General features: G+C 43.2%; 1 protein-coding gene across 4 annotated transcripts in view; it reads left to right on the forward strand.

The window, feature by feature from the left end:
• The first annotated feature begins 1,830 nt into the window (after nt 1-1,830).
• IFIH1 (interferon induced with helicase C domain 1) overlaps nt 1,831-18,449 on the forward strand; it is a 44,483-nt gene continuing 27,864 nt past the window's right edge. The window contains exons 1-4 of one of the 4 annotated variants that reach the window (XM_020812581.3): nt 1,831-2,524; nt 6,053-6,212; nt 8,435-8,608; nt 14,455-14,526. In XM_020812581.3, coding sequence (XP_020668240.3) covers nt 2,063-2,524; nt 6,053-6,212; nt 8,435-8,608; nt 14,455-14,526 — 868 coding nt within the window. In that variant the 5' untranslated portion in view covers nt 1,831-2,062. The other 3 variants (XM_020812582.3, XM_078394776.1, XM_020812583.3) reach the window with 3 other exon arrangements.

Consider the following 18,449-nt stretch of genomic DNA (forward strand, 5'->3'; position numbering starts at 1 on the left):
TGGTGCTTCGCTTTACGATTGCCCCGCATTACGATGAAACCGCATTACGACAATCTTTTTGTGATCGCAAAACAATGGTCTGAATGGGGTTTTTTCGCTTTGCGATGATCGATTCCCTGCTTCGGGAACCAATTCTTCGCAAAATGATTATTTTCCTCCAGTTGATCGGCGGTTCCAAAATGGCCACCGGGTAAATAAAATGGCTCCCTGCTGTTTTCTGGGACAGATTCCTTGCAAGACAGCCACCGAAAATGGCCACCATATGGAGGATCTTCGCTGGACGGTGAGTTTCCAGCCCACTGGAACGCTTTGAAGGGGTTTCAATGTGTTTCAGTGGGCTTTTTATTTTCGCATTACGTTTTCGTTCTACAGCGATTTAGCTGGAACGAATTAACGTCGTAATGCGATGCACCACTGTACTGAAACAATAAGGCTTTCCCCAGGAAAGCTTCTCTGGGATGGCGATGGCTATGTATGTAGGTAGAGTCATACTAGTCAAACACTAAGCTGAATTCGCAGCTGACAGCGAAATAAAAATTGTGAAAACTACAGCAAAGTACACAATTTTTTTTAACCCTGCAAAACCCTGTTGTATAACATTGTCCACACTATGCACTTAGAATTCAGGCACTACTACCCTTGATTCAAAGATGGCAAACGCCAACGTCTTACGTCCATATCCAGCACTGGAGCTTCCCAACTATGGTATACAGTAAATTTAGTTTAGGTGGCAGAGAAGGGGCATGATATCCCTTTCTGTAGGACAAGACAAACCAGGCCTGACAGGGTAAGGGCACATCCTGCTTATTCTGTGGAGTGGGGCCCTCCACTTACAGTACAGTATTTCACCCCCATCCGCCTTCCTCGAGTCCCACCTTTAGGGCACCACTGCCCAGAGTTGACATACCTTTAGTAAGCAGTCAGTCCCATTTCACTCAATGGAACCAGGACATAACTTCCAAATAAATGTCCATAAACAAAGGAATAATTGTTGGATAGCTCAGTGTCTTAGATTGAGAGTTCGATTCCCCGCTGTGCCTCCACGTGGGCTGGACTCAGCGATTCATTGGGTCTCTTCCCAGCTCTGCAGTTCTGAGGATTATTTTTATTATGATTTATACTGTCCTGACTGAGAAAACCATTAAGATTTCAAAGGCAGGTTTGGGCTTCAAGGCGGGGGGTTGTTGTTGCATTTTCAAAATGGATATTCACATTTTATAGCTGTTTATTTGATAAGTTTTTCTTGTTCCCAGCCATTAAGGCTGAGCTGTAACACCGAGGGCAGCCCGCTGTAATGTCCGCCATTTTATTTTCTTTTACACCCTAACACAACATACATGCAGACCATACTGCCACTACCATGGTTCCTCAGTGTCCCTCCTCCTTTTTTTTTTTGTTGGTATCATAACACCTGAGGAAGAGATTTTTGTTTTATCCCCAACGTTTGAACAGAGGTTTCTGTTCCTTTTTACTGGGCCTCGTAAAGGTGTCCTCACAACATAAAACTGGACTTGGTTTTAGGGCCAGAGAACCCCTTTCTTTGCAGCACCCTAAAAACTGAGGGGTGATCTGAACCCAATTCAGGAGACGACAGCGTTCTCCTAAGAGACTGCGCGCCAAGGAGTACACCGTTTGTCCAAGGTGTGGGAAATAAATAAAAAAGCACCACGGCAAGCGGGCGATGATGCAAATCCAGCCTTTTCTGCGGCGAGTCAACAAAACGAAACTCAACCGGGAAGCCTCCCAGCAACTCGAGGGAGCGCGTTTTACGTTTGGAAAGCGACGCCCCGGCGGGAATAGAAACTGAAACTGCCGCCTTTAATAATAAGCGCCCGGCGGAGCCGACCGGCCAGTGCCAGGCGAGACAAAGGGAAGCGAAGGGAGCGGCGCGGGGGTTGCTCCGGGTCTCTTCCAGGGGCTAATCCGGCAAGAGGCTGGGCGCTTGTGTTGGTGCGAGGAAGGGAGCCATCGCCCGCTTCACGTCCAGGAAAGCGCTCGTGGGGGAACGGAGCGAGAGGGAGAGACCCGGTTGGCAAGAAGGCGGAGGCGAGGGGCGCCCGCGATGGAAACGGCGACCAGCCCGTCGAGCGACGAAACCATCCTCTACTTGATCCACTGCTTCAGGCGCAGGATCAAGGAGACCATCCAGGTGACCCAAGTGCTCGACTGGATGCCCTCCTTGAGCCGCGAGGAGAAGGATCGCATCCGAGCGGCGGCCGGGGCCCGAGGGAACGTGGAGGCCGCCGAGGTGCTGCTGCGCGCCCTGGAGAACGCCGCCGCCGCTCGCCCGCCCGGCTTGTGCCAAGAGTTTTGCCAGGCGCTGGCCCGGGGCGGCTTCGAGGCCTCGGGCTACGTGGACCCCACCTTGAGCCAGCTGCCCTCGCCCTCCCTGGAGGCGGAGAGCGACGTCGCCAAGCTGGTGGTGGACGTCTTCTTTGGCGAGCTGGTGCAGCGCCTGAGGGCCCCGACGGTGGCCGCCGCTTGTCTGCAGAACCAGCTCTTCGATGACGAGGACGTGGAGCGGGTAGGTGGCGGTGCAGCAGCGCCGACGCGCTCTCTGGCCGAAGGATCAGGCCCTTCTTCTGCATGGGCTCCCACCAGCTGGAAGGAAGGCGTGGGCACCCACGGGCAGTAAGCGCATAAAAAGGATCCCTTACTGATATAGCGAGCCTTTGCAGGGTTAGGACCGGGGGGGGGGTGAGAGCGTACCTCTGGCCATCCCAGTGTTGCTGAGTTGTGATATCCAGGGGCTCCAGCCCGGGGTTCAGGATAATGGGGGCTGCAAGCCCGCATTATCTGGTTGCCTCCCCTTGTACCCAGAGGGCCTGCTCTCGGATTCGTTTTGAGAGAGATCAGACGAGGGGGCAGCTTTATCCTTTGGCACATAGGTGCTGATCCTGGCAAAGCCCCTAAGGCAGTATTTCCCAGCCATGGGTCTCCAAATGTTCTCCTCAGCACCTCCCAGAAGTTTTCACCACTAAGGGTGGGAGTTGTAGTCCAAGAACATATGGGGACCCAAGGTGGAGAACCACTGTCCTAAGGGCTACCCAACCACATGGATAGCTGTGTTGGCCCGTGGGCAGCTGTGTACCTTTGCATGGGTGAATGAGCAGGGGCCAACTATTGTCTGACCCTAGAGGAGTGCTTGGGGGAAAATGCTGTTGTTTTACTGCTCCCGGTAGCCTGCCTCCAAGCGTGGCCCTCTTCCCATATGGGGTGACTCACTCTGAGGGCTGTCATTGGAAGAAGTGACTTATTCAAAGTCTTCTCCAGGGTCGCTGTGTGTGATTTTGAGGTGGCTAATGTACAGCATGGGCTGAGCTGAAATAGAACAGGTGTGGAATAAGCCTGAGAGCAACACTGGCATGCACACACTGCTCAGAGAGGACAGGAAGACCTTGAGAGAGTACAGTATTCTATCATTTGCTGGTTGCTACAGCACCAGAGGGGTCCAAGATTTCTTCAGTTTAAGAGCTTGCTTGAAAATATAAATATGAAGCAGAAAATATAAATATAAAACTTGTGAAATCCGATAAGAGTCAAGTCTTCACCTAGGCCGGAGGACAGATCTTGACTTAGGAGAATTAATATTTTGGACAACAGTTCCCATGAGCTATGCTGGAAGAGAGATTTTGGAAACTATAGCCCACAGAAGTAATTTTCTTAATCTCTGGAGGTTTTAAAAGCAATTTTGTCTTCTTTTCATGTAGTTCTAGTCGTTCCTTTGTTCATTTTTGAGACACCAGAGAATTAAAAATGCAGTCCAAGGGAGCACACACCCTGCAGGTTCATTTACAGATTTGTTTGTTCTTATGTGAGTCATCATACATGTAATTTATTGACATTCTCAGATACTGCAACATTGCTTGGGTTTAAATCACTCTTGTTCAAAATAGGGTGACAGCTATACTCTAACACTGCCTCTTTAAATGCAGACTCAGTCTGCTACTTGCCCTCTGCTTTAGGAGGCTGTAAAGTTTGCAGGAAGACAGAGGTTGGACTTGATGATCCGTAGGATCCTTTCCAGCTCTGCAGTTCTAAGAAGATTATGAAGTATAAGATGAGTTCAACTGAATGCTGTGACAGTTCTATATGGAGACTCCTTCCCCCTTTCTACCAGACAAATGGAACATTCAGCCTATGTGTGACTTAAAGCTCTGTAGTCCAGGATTAGCATTACCTTTTGATTCTACTGAATATGTAAATAACTGCTAGATGGAGGGGGGTATAAGCCTCCCAGCTCAAAATCATTCTGTATTTACCTACATAGAACTCCATGCCACAAGCATTTTTAAACAATGGGTGGGACCACGTACCTCCCCAAGAGGTTACTTTTTCTGTCTGTCTGTCTATCTATCTATCTATCTATCTATCTATCTATCTATCTATCTATCTATCTATCTATCTATCTATCTATCTATCTATCTATCTATCTATCTATCTGAATATTGTTTAATTAATTATTAATTAATTTTTATTAATTTTAAATTCATAATTAATTTAGTACTCAAAGTGATGTACAAGTCAAGAGAAAAAAATAAAATACACAAACTCCATAACGCTGAGCACAGATGTTTGTATTGGAAAACCACAACTACATAATAAAATAAGAGGGTGTCATTAACTATTAGAAACAGCACAATGTTGTCTTCACCAGCTGTATGAAGAATAATAAAGAGTTTCGCTTAACATCCGAGGGACAAGGTATTCCACAGTCAGGATGCATTCCCAATGGCCTCAGCTTTCTAAGCTCTTGAGTAATGACCGTTGATTTCAGGCAGATTCCTATAAGAAAAGATGCTGTTTCAATCTGGTCCATCTGGCAATCACTTTCAATATTCCTTTTTGAAATTATAGGTCTGTGACGTCCCTCTTTCACGTCACAACGGTCAGGACACTCTCTCATTCACACTTTATTTACGCTGCCACCAACCACTCCTTCATAAGACTCTTCAGACAAATGTATGATTTTAAAAATAAAAACTTGTATTTTATTGATAACAACAGAAGGAATGGTAAATCACTTTATCAACTAAAATAAAAAGGCAATCAGTAATAATAAAGTATTCCCTCATACACACTATCATTCAGACCTTAACTCTTCATAACTCTCAACTAACTAAAAACTCTTAACTCCTAACTAAAAACTGTCTCCCATCATTCACTCCCCCCCCTTATATACACAGCTCCACCTCCTGAAGTCCCACCCCCTGCTCTGCTATAGGCAGATGGGCTCCAGCATAACCATGATATGCAGGTGACGTCATCGCAGCCGTCACAAGGTCTTTTGCTCATCATTGTTTACACGCAAGCACACACAATCATTATAATAATATACAGTGGTGCCTCGCTTAATGATGATAATCCGTTCCAGGAAAATCGCTGTTAAGCGAAAACATCGTAAAGCGAAATAAAAAACCCAATTGAAACGCGTTGAAACCCGTTCAATGTGTCCCAATGGGGTAAAAACTCACCATACAGTGAAGATCATACGGTGGCCATTTTCGCTGCCTGTATAGCGAGGAATCAGTCCCTAAACACAGCGGGGAGCCATTTTAATTACCCGGTGGCCATTTTGAAACAGCCGAACAGCTGTTAGAAAAACATTGTTTTGCAAAGAATTGGTTCCCGAAGTAGGGAACTGATCGTCGCAAAGCGAAATTTCCCCATTTAGACCATCGTTTTGCGATTGCAAAAAGATCGTCGTAAAGCAGATTCGTCATAAAGCAGGGCAGTCATAAAGCAAGGCACCACTGTACTGTCATTATTTTCTAGTTAAAAATACTCAGAACTGGTTTGCCATTCCCTTCTTCTGGGATACACTGGGAGTGTGCAGCTTGCCCCCAAGGCCACACAGGCTGACTCTTCTCCCCTGAGGCACAGTGGGGAATTGAACTCCCAACCTCTGACACCACAGCTAGATCCATAAACCACTGAGCTAGTTCAGGAGAAGAAAGCAATGTAGGTATGTATTTTATCTGCATTGTAAAATGTCTTACAGACATGTCACTGATCCCGTTCCTTCCTTCTCCCCCTTTTTTCTTCTAACCAGGTTGAAGCTGAAAGTACTAAAGGGAACAGACAAGCAGTACGGGAGCTGCTGAGCAGAGTAGTGAAGAAGAAACGATGGTTCTCGCCATTTCTGGAAGCCCTCCGTGAATCAGGGCATGGGGATGAAGCCGCTAAGCTCAGTGGGCAGGAAAATGGTAATGGTATGATTTTATGATTTTCATAAGTAGCTAGTGTTTGACCCGTGTTTACACATCCAGAGTGCAAATGACTGGCCCAGGATTACTTGGTGAGTGTTATGTCTCAATGGGGATTTGAATCCAAATCTCTGGAGTCCGAAGTCAACATTCACATCGCCAGACTACAGTGGCTATTTTTGGTTAGACCTGTCAAATACGTGTCTAATCGTAGCTAGACTTCTCCATGTCTTCCAAAACCCCTTTTTCCTTTTGTCTTTTATTTTGGAAGAAACAATCCTCCTTCTCGTATATTATTCTATCTATATTAGTCATTTTCTCCACCTGCAAACTTTTCCCTAAAGTTAAACAAATAGTTACTGGCCCCATTTGAATGCTGCTTGTTTATATACTGCTTTTATTTCCATCATTCACTCAGTATGTTTGCTGAAAAATTTGACACTGTTTCTGTTCCTAATTCCTCATTTTAGAACAGACAAAAGTTACTTACTGCCCGTAGCCACTCTCTGTATTGCCCACCAGGCGATTTTCGCCTGCAGCTCAGCTGGTCAGCCATCAGTGAAGTGGTGCGGGGTATCATTTCAGATATTGTTAGCAACAGTAGGACAAAGATCATGATAGGGACTACTGGGAACAGATTTTATGCACGACATTCATGATGCATCTCAGTTCACTGTATCCCCACTGCTGATATTAGTGGGAAAATAATAGTCTGGGTCAGGATTATTCACCCCTAGCAGTCCTGATTTCAGCAGGTAAGGTTTTCAATGCGTTTCAGTGGGTCTTTAATTTCGCTTTACGTACAATGTTTTTGCTTAATAGCGATTTTCATGGAACGGATTGTCGTTAAGTGAGTCACCACTGTAAATGTCCCTTACCTAGTATGGTTATGGAGAGGAAAGTATGTGTCCATTCATGCAAACTGCATTTGGATACCCATGACCTACCAACTTGTCTTTTGGGCTAAAAAAGCTTGCCTGCACCTGTTCTAAAAGACCCTGCTTCAGGTCTAGTGCTCATCCTGTGTACTGTGACTTGAAGCACATGTTATTTAGCCACCTGTACGCTGTGCTACACTCGTAAAAGACAGCACATGGAAGATGTCAGCTTCGCGCTGTGAAATGTGCAGACTTTGCTGATTGAAGAAACACACACACTCTCCTCTTCTACAAAAAGACACGTGTATTAACAAATATATACAAATATACAAACTGGCAGACCTTCAGCGTAGCAGGCAAAAATATAGGCAAAGTGGCATAGAGGATAGTAGCATAGGAAAGAAGGAGAAGATACATTAATGTTCACACTGTTCCCTTATATACAGTTAAACTTATCCTTCTGTCCAATCACTGGAAGTGTTGCATCATCTTCCTCCATATGGGTGTCACATCTTCTCCAGGCATTGCATCATCTTCCTCTTAGTCACAGTGACTCAGCAGTCACACAGCTGTTCATTATGGCAGTTCATTAATGTTACATCTGTACCTGTTCAGGCTTATAAAATTTACAATACTTTGACAGAAGAACATGCTAGAGATCTCATGTTGTGTCTATCTGGTCCTTGAAGAATGCCCATTGCTTACTTTCATGTTTGATAGTGACATTAGTCAGCCTTCTAGTCGGCTTTCTGGGTGCAGTCCAAAACAGTGGCTGTGGCTTATTTATTTATTTATTTATTTAATTTAATTTAATTTATATGCCGCCCACTCTACCCAAAGGTCTCTTATACAGCTTTATGAAGGATTCTGTCTCCCCACATGAGCCTGCCCAGAGCTTAGGATCTTCAGGAAAGGCCTCTCTTTCTCTCCTATCCCCCTCACAGGCACAGTTGTGAAGCCACAGGTAGGGGCCTTCTTGGTGTCTGCTCTCAGGATACAATACTCCCTTTTGAGAGAGGCTTTTGTCCTTCTGCCAGGAGGTAGAAGCATTTTTATTTATACCCACTTTGGCTACTGATTTGTCAATAAGGAAAGGCCTTATTTTTTATACTCTGCATAATGATATTTTAATACTATAATATAATGGTTATGGTTTTGTTTTGTTTTATCTGTTTTAAAATGCATGTAGTAAACTACTCTTATAAGGAAGAAAGTTGGGTTAATTAATATTATAGCTTGTTGAACTGCATTATCATACGTGTGTGGCCATTTGGCCTATGGGTGATTATGAACTCCAGCTGAAAAGCACTTTTTTTGTTATGGATTCTAACATTGTATTTGTGTACACAGAACATTATGTTAATGGGGCCTCTGCACCTGAGGATGAGGAGATGGCCGCAGGCAATCCCCTTGTTTCTGAAGATGTGGGAGACCTGAATCTGGGTGCTGAGTTGAGGCACAACATGAAGGCTGGTGAGAAGAATGACTCAGACAAATCCTTCAGCGGCGCCTCAGCAATGTCAGGTGACATATCAGCTACTAGCCTTTACAAATCCCTCCATACTGTACAGTGGGTTCCACTAAAAGTTTAGGGCATCTCCCTGAAATTAGTTCTTTATCAGATACCAGAGGGACATTTTAGCTTTCTCTGAAAGTGGCACACATTTTGATGGAGCAGTTATTTTGCCAGAAGAGGTTACTGAAAGACAAGAAGGAATGCTTACTATGGGACAGCAAAAGCCACTTCCAATTCCCCCTCCTTTTCTGTAACACCTAGCGCTCACCTTTTAATTAAACTCTGTTTAAAATCTGCTGATTATGTCAATGGCAGCAGGAGCAGAGCAGAGTTTGAGATGATCTCTGGCAAGTGCCACGGAAACAACCAGCAATGCTGCCAGCTTTTAAAAACCATCAAATGGATTTTTGTGGAAGTTAAAGCCACGGGGCGGGTGTGGGTGTGGAGGAAACATTGGAGAAAAGTACTCCACACACACAAAAAAGAAGAAAATTAGGCTTAGCCCTCTGTCTCTGGTGGATATATTAACACAAGAATGACAAATTGGAGCAGCCATTTAGGTACATCCCTAAATTCTGCTGTTAAAAGTGTTCCGTTCTTACCGTATTTCCTGCAGACTTTTGTGATGTGAGGAAATAGTCAGCTATGCCACACACCCCTTCCACTTTTCCTCCCCCCATGTTTTGTATCTCACTCCCAAATCATTCAGTATTCCCAATCCTCACTGGATTGTTCCCGAATTTCTTTTCATATTTGAAGGCCTATGTATTCCCCACCACCACATCTTCCCCAGGCCTCCTGATACTTGTTTGTGCGCGCATACATGTGTAGTTTGGCTGTGTCAGAAATGGCACTCATAGCCTGAATATAGGAAGCAAGGGGTGCACCCTGTGTATAGGGGAGAACCTTCAGAACTCTCCCAGAAGGGTGTTCGGAGTTAGAGAAATGATTGTGAGAAGGTACGTGAATGGGCAGGTGTATGTACCTGTGCCTCTTCTATCATCTCCCTTTCCCAGTCATTTTATTCTGTTCCTCCTCGGACTTGGAATATAGCCAGCTGGCATTGTTTGGGCATGGAGTATGCTTAGTCCTTTTTGTGCTTGGTGTGAGGGTTCGGATTGAATTTCAAGTTGTCTCTCATCCTCTCGAATTCCCACATCTCCAAACACGGACACCAATTGTGGTTGCAACAGTTGAACATTTCTTTTAGAACTATCAAACAAACAATTTGCTTCAACTGAAACATAGTGTTTCTCCTTTCCTACCAACTGGGCCGGAAAGGGTTTCCACTCTTCCTGAACGAAAGGGTTCCCAAAAATCAAATTCCAGTGGCCCGGTTGCTCAGCTGGTATCCACTTAATACAGGTAACGGGCACCAACGCTTCTCTCAAAAATTCCTCCCACTTTGTCCTCTCCCCGGATTCTATGATTTCCCAGGTTCTTCCGGTGCTGGCCTCCACCTCATCTCCCACGTTTGCCATTCAATCCTCTCTTGTCTTTTGTGTTCTTCTTTCTCTTCTCTTAACCACCTTCTCCACTCCCTTGCCTTGGTTTTTCCCCAGTATGAAGGTTTTGGGGGAATCACCACTCTCCTCCTATGTCTGCTTCTTCCCAAGGTACTTTTAATCTCTCTCACCTGTGAGTCCAAGGGTCTTCTAACGGGATTAATTTCCGCCCTGGTGGTAGTCTCTCTTATTCTTTTTATCTCCTCTCCTTCTCCTGCTTCTACCACTACTGTTGTGTCTCCTTCCTCCCCCTTCTTATTCCTTTCTGTCTCCTCCTTTTCCTTCTTTCCCGCCTTTTCTAACTGCTCATTTAGCTCTTCCATCCCCCCTAGGCTGTGGGATGAATCTTCTCTCTTGACCCCCTTGAGAGAATCCTCCTATTGTTTGGGGGGAGCTGGCAGTCCATAATCCCCTTCTTTCTCCCCCTCCTTTGTGGGAATGGACGGCACTCCAGCGAGAGAGGTGCCTCCGTCTCCCATCCTGGCTCACACTCGGAGGGACGGATTCCCTCTGTTTTGCTCCACCACCACCCCAAATTCTGTACTTCTATAAACCTGATACTGTACCTCTTTAGATGCTGATTTGTGCTGCCAAAGAGATGGGATTTAGAGAACTGTACTGAAATTGGAGCACGGCCCTACTTGTTCAGAAGGCTGGTAGACACCACACACGATGAGGGGATTGCACTGCCTTTCCTCCTCTATCTTTGCTTTCTCCATGCAAAGGGGGTCTAAAGATGCAAATCTCTCTACATAAGCTGGGATTTTATTTTTTATGTGTTCTGGTTCAGAAGGGGGTGCATACATGGATAGAAAACTCTTCTACAGACTGTAGCTTTTCATTATTAAAGCGACGACAGAGGGAGCAAGGCTAGAACACACCATCCCCATGCTTTCAAAATGACTGACCAGACCTTGTGCAGTGGACCCTTGACTTACAGACGGCTTGACTTACAGACTTTTTGAGTTACAGACTTCTCTGGCCACAAAATTTAGGTTTGACTTGCAGACTGAGATTTGACTTACAGACCAGAAAAAAACCAAAATGGAACAAAAACGGCCTATTACGGGATTAATCGGTTTTCAATGCACTGTAGGTCAATGGAGACTTGACTTACAGACTTTTTGACTTGAGAACCGCCTTCCAATACAGATTAAGTTCTCAAGTCAAGACCCCACTGTAGATTGGTGGTCCCCAACCTTTTCCGAACCACAGACTGGTTGGTGGGGGGCGATGTCCATGCATGGATGGTCATGGCGTCCATGCGTGGGGGGCATGGCACCCGTGCGTGCTTGTGGGGTGTGTGTGTGCGGGGGGCCGGAGATCTGTCTATGCAACCTGGTCCTGCCAAGGCCCGGGGGTTGGGGACCCCAGTTGTAGATGATGAAATGTAAGATCTTCTTTACATCTGTGTAGATTCTTAGTCATCCAGGTGAGTTAATCTGGAAGTTGAGTCATGGCAACTGGACTTCTTTCTCATTAGATTGAAATGTTTTGCTATTCATCCAAGTAGCTTCAGTCTCAGGAAGAGTTGGTAGGAGATCCCTGATCTATCCTCCAGGTTGGTTTCACTAAACCATCAGCCACTAAACAAGAGAATGTCCCTGCACAAGAGGGGCAATGACTCAGGACCACAATCAACAGTGTTCCTTCATTTGAAAGACAAAGGGCACTCATTTGATGACTAGGATGTACTCATTTTGGACAGAGAAGATAGGTGGTTAGAGAGAGGGGTCAGGAAGGCCATACATGTGCATATAGAAAATCCCTCATCCATCCCCAGAAAGATTAGGACCGCACATACCAGAAAGACCACTGTTAATGATCATTAACAACCCATGGCAGTGGGTAGAGAAGAACTGCAGAGGTGGGATTTTCACTCGCCCCCAGCCCTTTGTCCATCTAAGGAGCCTATTCAGACCAAGGGGAAGTTAAACCAACCTGGAGTCTCCAACCAGGGGTCTCCTACCAACTCTCCTCAGACTGAAGAAGCTACTTGGATGAGTAACAAAACATTTCAACCTTATTTATTTTATTTATTTATTATTATAAGGAAAGAAGTCCAGTTGCCATGACTCAACATCCAGATCTTCTTTACTGCAGCTGTCTTGGGGGTTGCACAGGCAGAACAGGTTCCTGCCTTTGAAAGAATTCAATCAGAGGTAACATGTATGGATAGAACACTGCAAGCATTTTTAGTGGTTTGCACCCCATGGGCTAGAATCCTGTTGGCAGTTTATTCTGGAGTAGATGAAATTGAGTAAGTCATAGTGGCAAATTGAGGCTGATGAACATCATGTTCATCTTGTGCATTATCATGTCAGTCATACTACCAGGCATACAACCAGGCATGGATCTGGTACCTCATTAAACAGCTGTGACCTCTGCAGTTCCATTTATTTTCAAATCCCTATAGAATTCTAGTCATGATCTTGTTTGAACCCACACAATGACCCTGAGAGTATGTATCTTGGTTTTGGACCCCTAGTGAGCTAATGACAAAGAGCAGATTTGAAGAAGATCATCTGCTTCTTATCTAATACAGTGGGGTCTCGACTTACGAACAACCCTACTTGCGAACAATTAAACTTACGAACCCGCCCGATAGGGAAATAAGGACTTGACATACGAACTTCCCTCAAGTTACGAACAGGAAAAAAAGTGCCCCATCCCTCCCCTTAGAGGCTTCTGGAGGGGAAAAAAGGGTCAGAAACTTAAAAATAAATAAAAGAAAGTCACTTACCAGGGCTTGGTAGCCCCCAAACTGCAGGAAAAAGAGCCGCAAACAGATAAAAGCCGGCACCCAGCAGGGAGCCTGGCAGCCATTTTGTGCTATATTTCAGGCCTCCTGTATAGCCAGGGACTTGAAGGTTTGCTTTTGTAAAACAGGTTATTTGGACAAATTTCTGTTCATTAAAGGTTATACAGAAAACATGTTTGCATTTTGCTAGTAGAGCAGTGGTTTGGGAACAGGGGTAAATTACCCCAAATGGGGTAAAAATGAAAATCCTGGGGGTAATGAGCAGAGCCTACCTTGTAGGATTTTGAGCATAACCTTGCTAGCGTGTGAAATGAATGCAATTGTACAGTAGTTGGAGCATTCTTTGGCACTGCCCTTCTTTGGGATTGGGATGTAGACTGATCTTTTCCAATCCTCTGGCCACTGCTGAGTTTTCCATTGATGATGATAAAAAGTAGCACACTGGTCTTTGATATTGGGCTGTGGCACCAGGGTGGGTGACATGACATTTACCCTGGTTTGTTCCTTTTTGCACACCATACACAAAATGATTAAAGTGGTAGGAAAAGCCCCCCCCCCCAACTCTGTGTTGACTGTCTCTAGCAAGCATATCATTGCTAGCACCACTCTGGCAGCCATTGATGATGATTAAATCCTCTGCGAGCTAGCAAAAATTTAATGCAACTTGCTAGGCACGTTGGACACCTTACCACTCCCTATACCACCCCATGGCTGGAGTGCAATGTATTCTAGCAAAAATAGTGCACATCTTTATTAAACTTGTTGCATCCTGCTAGTTTGGTACATAGCCTGGCAGCCATTGATACTTATGATATATCCTGCTAGTTCAGTACACAGCCTGTGTAGATTCAATAATATTTTTAATTCAAATAATGTATGATTTCCTTCCTTTCAAATCAAGGGGGTAATGTCGGCGTATATAAATTTTTTGAGGGGTAAAAGGTTAAAAAGTTCCCTGACCCCTGTAGTAGAGGGAGTGTTTCACAGTAATAGCTACACAATCCGGCCTATTTCTTGAATGATGAGAAGTTTGCTCAGCTTTTTTTCTTTATTAGGACCCTTCAGTTGCCTTTAGTATTAAAGAAGGCTTCAAGTTACTGACTGTGTTAGCCTGTTTCAACAATAAAACTGAAAGTATTGTGACACATTTTGTTAAGTATGATTTCCAGATCTTTAAAACTAAGAAGGTGGGATACAAATCTCAGCACAGAAAGTACGAATAAGAACAGGTCTTCTTATTACTTGGATAATCAGGTCAGTCAGATCGCCTTATATAGTTTGCCCTACCACATAGTAGGGGAGGACTGCTTCCCTGCCCAGAACATTTTTCTTCCATTTCTTTTAAATCCAAAGATGCCTGGGAGTTCACTTCCTATTTAGGGGGGAAATTAACATGGAAAGATACACAGGAAGAGACCCGGGACACTTCTTTAGAGGAAAATGTGGCCTCCTAAAAATCCTCAGATTTACTTTGGCTGTTTCAACATGGATAAGGGTAAGAAATATTCAGGGCGTGTCACCCTAGCACAGAAATAACTAGATACTGTGTGGCATATTTAGACTTACACTTATGTATTTTGTTTACCAGAATCTGATGTCAGCTTGCTTGATGCAAATATCAGTGAGACCAGTGAAAGCTTTGTGGTCAGCGGTGATTCAGGTACATCTTTATTCATTGTTCTCTAGTAAGCATAAAAAGAGATTTGGAATCATACATAACACTCTCTTTGTTGCTGGAGCAGAAATTTCACAGTGATTCAACGAGAGGTGACTGATAAGGTATTATTTTCCACTTCGTTATGCTGGGGGACATCACTGACTTTTAAACTAAGTTTAAGTATACCTACTACAGAGTGGGCCTGTTAGCCATTATGAAGGTTTAAAAAGAAAGAATTACAGTTGAATGTAAGAAGGCAAAAGTAACATCCAGAGAAGAACTCTAAAATTTTAGTTCGAGCAATGAAGAAATCAAATTTGTTAAGGACTTTCTATACCTTAGTTTAGTCATTTACCATAATGGAGATGGTAATCAAGAAGTCAAAAGGAAATTGTGACTTGGAAAAGCAGCTATAAAGGTTACTCAGCCATAAAGGATGTTTCACTGGAGATCAGGCACAGGATCGTTCAGATTGTGGTATTCCTGATTACTATGTATAGGTGCAAAAATGGGACAACAAAGAAAGCTGACAGGAAAAGGAAAATTTATTAATTTGAAATGTAGGGTTGAAAAAGAATTTAATGGACACTCTTGACAGCCAGAAAGACAAATAAGTGAGTTCTAGATCAATCAAGCCTGAAATCACTAGAAGCTAAAACTTTAGAGTATTTTAGGAATGCCATGAGAATAGAAGACTCAATGGAAGAAAACAAGTAATAGGAAAAGTAGAAAAGAAGACTTAGTGTGAAGAAAGTGAGAAACTAGGGAGCATGAACCACAGAATCCATCTAGAAGCTTCGAGGCTTCTCTGAGTGTGACTAGGAAGGTTGGCTACAAATGTGTGAGCCAATGGGTGCCCCGAACAAAAAGGACATTAATGCTTTCAGTTGACCTCCTGTTAAAGAGGACTTCAAAGAAGAACTGAGAGAGAAATGACACCTCCATGTTTATCTCTTCTGATGGGACATCAAAAGCCTGTCCGCTTCCTTTCTGAGAGTCATACAAATTAAAGCTGTGGGAAAGGAAGAGAGGAGGAAGATGCTTTTGTTTTGGGGAAACTTGGAAGAGGATTAAAATGCTGATTGCAGCAGGTTCGGAATAGCTCATTTAACGTATTAAAGGGATTAGGAAAACTGATTAGACAGCCTAGCATATCTCTAAGGAAAAAGTGCTTTGGCTCACCTTCTCTTCATTTAGTGTCCTATGAAACTGCTGGGAAAGATGCACTCTATGCATGTGGCAGATCTATGCTACTGCTCTTCTTAAGGGATGAACATTAGATAGCCTACCTTAGTTTTTGTTATTTTTCTGGTGTGTTTCTCTTTGATGGCCTAAATCCTGTCTGTATTTTGCTCCAGCATTTTGGGAAGCCTTTCTGTAACTTTTTGGAACATTTGCCGTTTGTTCTTCTAACCTTCTTGTTTCTCTTTTAATAAAATACAAAAATCCATTCAAGCAACTGCCTGGATTTTTGGCTTAGAGGGTTTATGGTGCTAAAACCAGGTTCTGCCATGACCAAGCTACCGGGATGTTTGGTGTTTCTGTGGGTGTGGTGGCAAGTCTACACTTGAAAGAGAGGCACCTTGCTTCTCTGTGCTTAACCTTGTGGGTTTTGTTTTGAACTCACTGGGAGCGGTGCTGTGTCTGAGTGGATGGTGGTGGATGGAGGTGATACAGTTCCAGTCCAGTTCCATTGCCTTTATCACATCTGACTTCTCCCTGGGCTGGCCCAGCCCAGGATAGACAAGAAGAGTTATGTAGCAGAGTGGCTATGGAAGGGGGTCCATGACTGGGTTACTGCCACACCTAGGATTAGAGGGATTGACTCATAAAAAGGTGCCACAGCCTTTAGTTTACAAAACCTAAGCAGAGAAGTTAGTATAGGACTTTTCTGAGTTCATTATTCCATAGGATCACAGCACATTGGAAGTCATTGTTTGAATTAATAATGGAACTATTGGCAAATGCAATAACAGCAGATGAAATAATAAAAGGGATTGGATTTCAACAGAAAACTAAAATAAGTCTATCTGCATATGACACTTCATTAACAACAGAAAACCCAGTAAAAGTTATAGTAGATAGGATACAGAAGCATTTAAATGATTTTGGGGGAATTAAATCAATTAACAATCAACTGGAATAAATCTTAAATGATATTTTATAACCATTCCAGAGAAGAAATAGAAAAAATAAGTTAAATTTAATGAGGCAGAGCGTATTAGATATCTGAGTATAGATTTTACAAAATAAATACAAGATTTAAAGAAAATTAAAATGGGAAGAATAAAGAAATTAAAACTATAGGATAGAAAATTACTAAGTTTAAAAATAATTTGAAAAAAGAAATAGATGGAAAAAAGAGAAAGGAAGAATGGGTAATTTATAGAACCTTGATTGATCGGGGGGACAGCTGGAAGATTTAAAAACGGTATGGGAGACTCATAGAGAAGATAGATGAAGAGGACTTGGAAAATATCTGGAATAAAAGGGTTTTTTAAAAGATATGTCAATTAGTATAAAAGAAAATAATTATAAATATTATGGGGATGGTATTTAACAATGGTAAAATTAAATATAAATTATAAATATTCTAAGAAATGTTGGAAATGCAACAAAGAAGTTGGTACATGTTTTCATTTGTGGTGGAATTGTGAAGTTATACAAAAAGTATGGGTTAAATATTTGAAGAGATTAGAGAATTGTTGGAAGTCAATACAGTGGTGCCTCGCATAGCGATTGCTCCGTATAGCGATGAAATCACTTAGCAACGCTGTTTTTGCGATCGCAAAAGCGATTGCTTTGCGATGGTCCCTATGGGGAAATTTCGCTTTGCAATGATCGCAGGGAAGCGATAATTGCAAAGCCCCCATTTTCAGCCAGCTGATCGGTGGTTTCAAAATGGCCGCCCACTGTTTTCAGGCACGGATTCCTTACTTTAGAGGCACCGAAAATGGCAGCGCTATGGAGGATCTTCGCTTAAAGGTGAGTTTTAAGCCCATAGGAATGCATTAATCGTGTTTTAATGTGTTTCTATGGGCTTTTTATTTTCGCTTAGCGATGTTATCGCTTAGCAGTGATTTTTCTGCACGAATTAACATCACTAAGCGAGGCACCACTGTATTGAAATGGTTCCAAAAACAGCATTGTTATTGATGATAGAAAATTCTGATGTGAATAATACAAAAAAAAGGTTAATGAATTTTGGTAACTACAGCTCGATTGCTTATAGTGAAGAATTGGAAGCCGAATTGGGATTTCCAGCTGCAAGACTGGTACAGTGAAATATGGAATACAGTGACTAATGATAAACTAACTTCAGAAATTAAGTTTAAAAAGAGAGAAATAAAGAATAATAGATTCAATGAAAGGTGGGAAGAATTTATAAAAGCTGCATTGTGTAAAAGGAAAAAACAGGCAATGAATATATGTATTTTTGGAAGGATTTTGGGGGTGGATAAAGGAGAAGGAAGATTATGATTATAAAGTATGTAAGATATAATGGTCCTTAGTGGGAGGGATGCACTTGTATTTTGTGTTTATGTGTTTGGTAAGTTTTCTGTGTTAATAGTAAAAAAAAAAAAGAGAGAGAGAGGTGCAGTCCCACACGTCTGCTCAGAAGTAAACCCCACTACATAAATTAGTTACACCGGAAACTTGCATATCTACTTTGAGATTACAAGCACGTGTACTACCTTGGTACATGTGCTTGTAATCTCAAGATTAGACCACTGTAATATGCTCTACCTTTGAAGTTGACACAGAAACTCCAGGTGGTACAGAATGAGGCAGCCAGACTCCTTAGTGGAGTGAGAAAATACCACCATATTTCTCCTATTCTGGCCGCACTGCATTGGCTGCCCATTCGGTTCCGCATTGACTTCAAAGTCTTGATGCTTACGTATAAAGCCCTAAACGGTTTAGGG

Source organism: Pogona vitticeps, chromosome 1, assembly GCF_051106095.1.
Source record: "Pogona vitticeps strain Pit_001003342236 chromosome 1, PviZW2.1, whole genome shotgun sequence".
In the NCBI taxonomy this organism is placed as follows: Eukaryota; Metazoa; Chordata; class Lepidosauria; order Squamata; family Agamidae; genus Pogona; species Pogona vitticeps.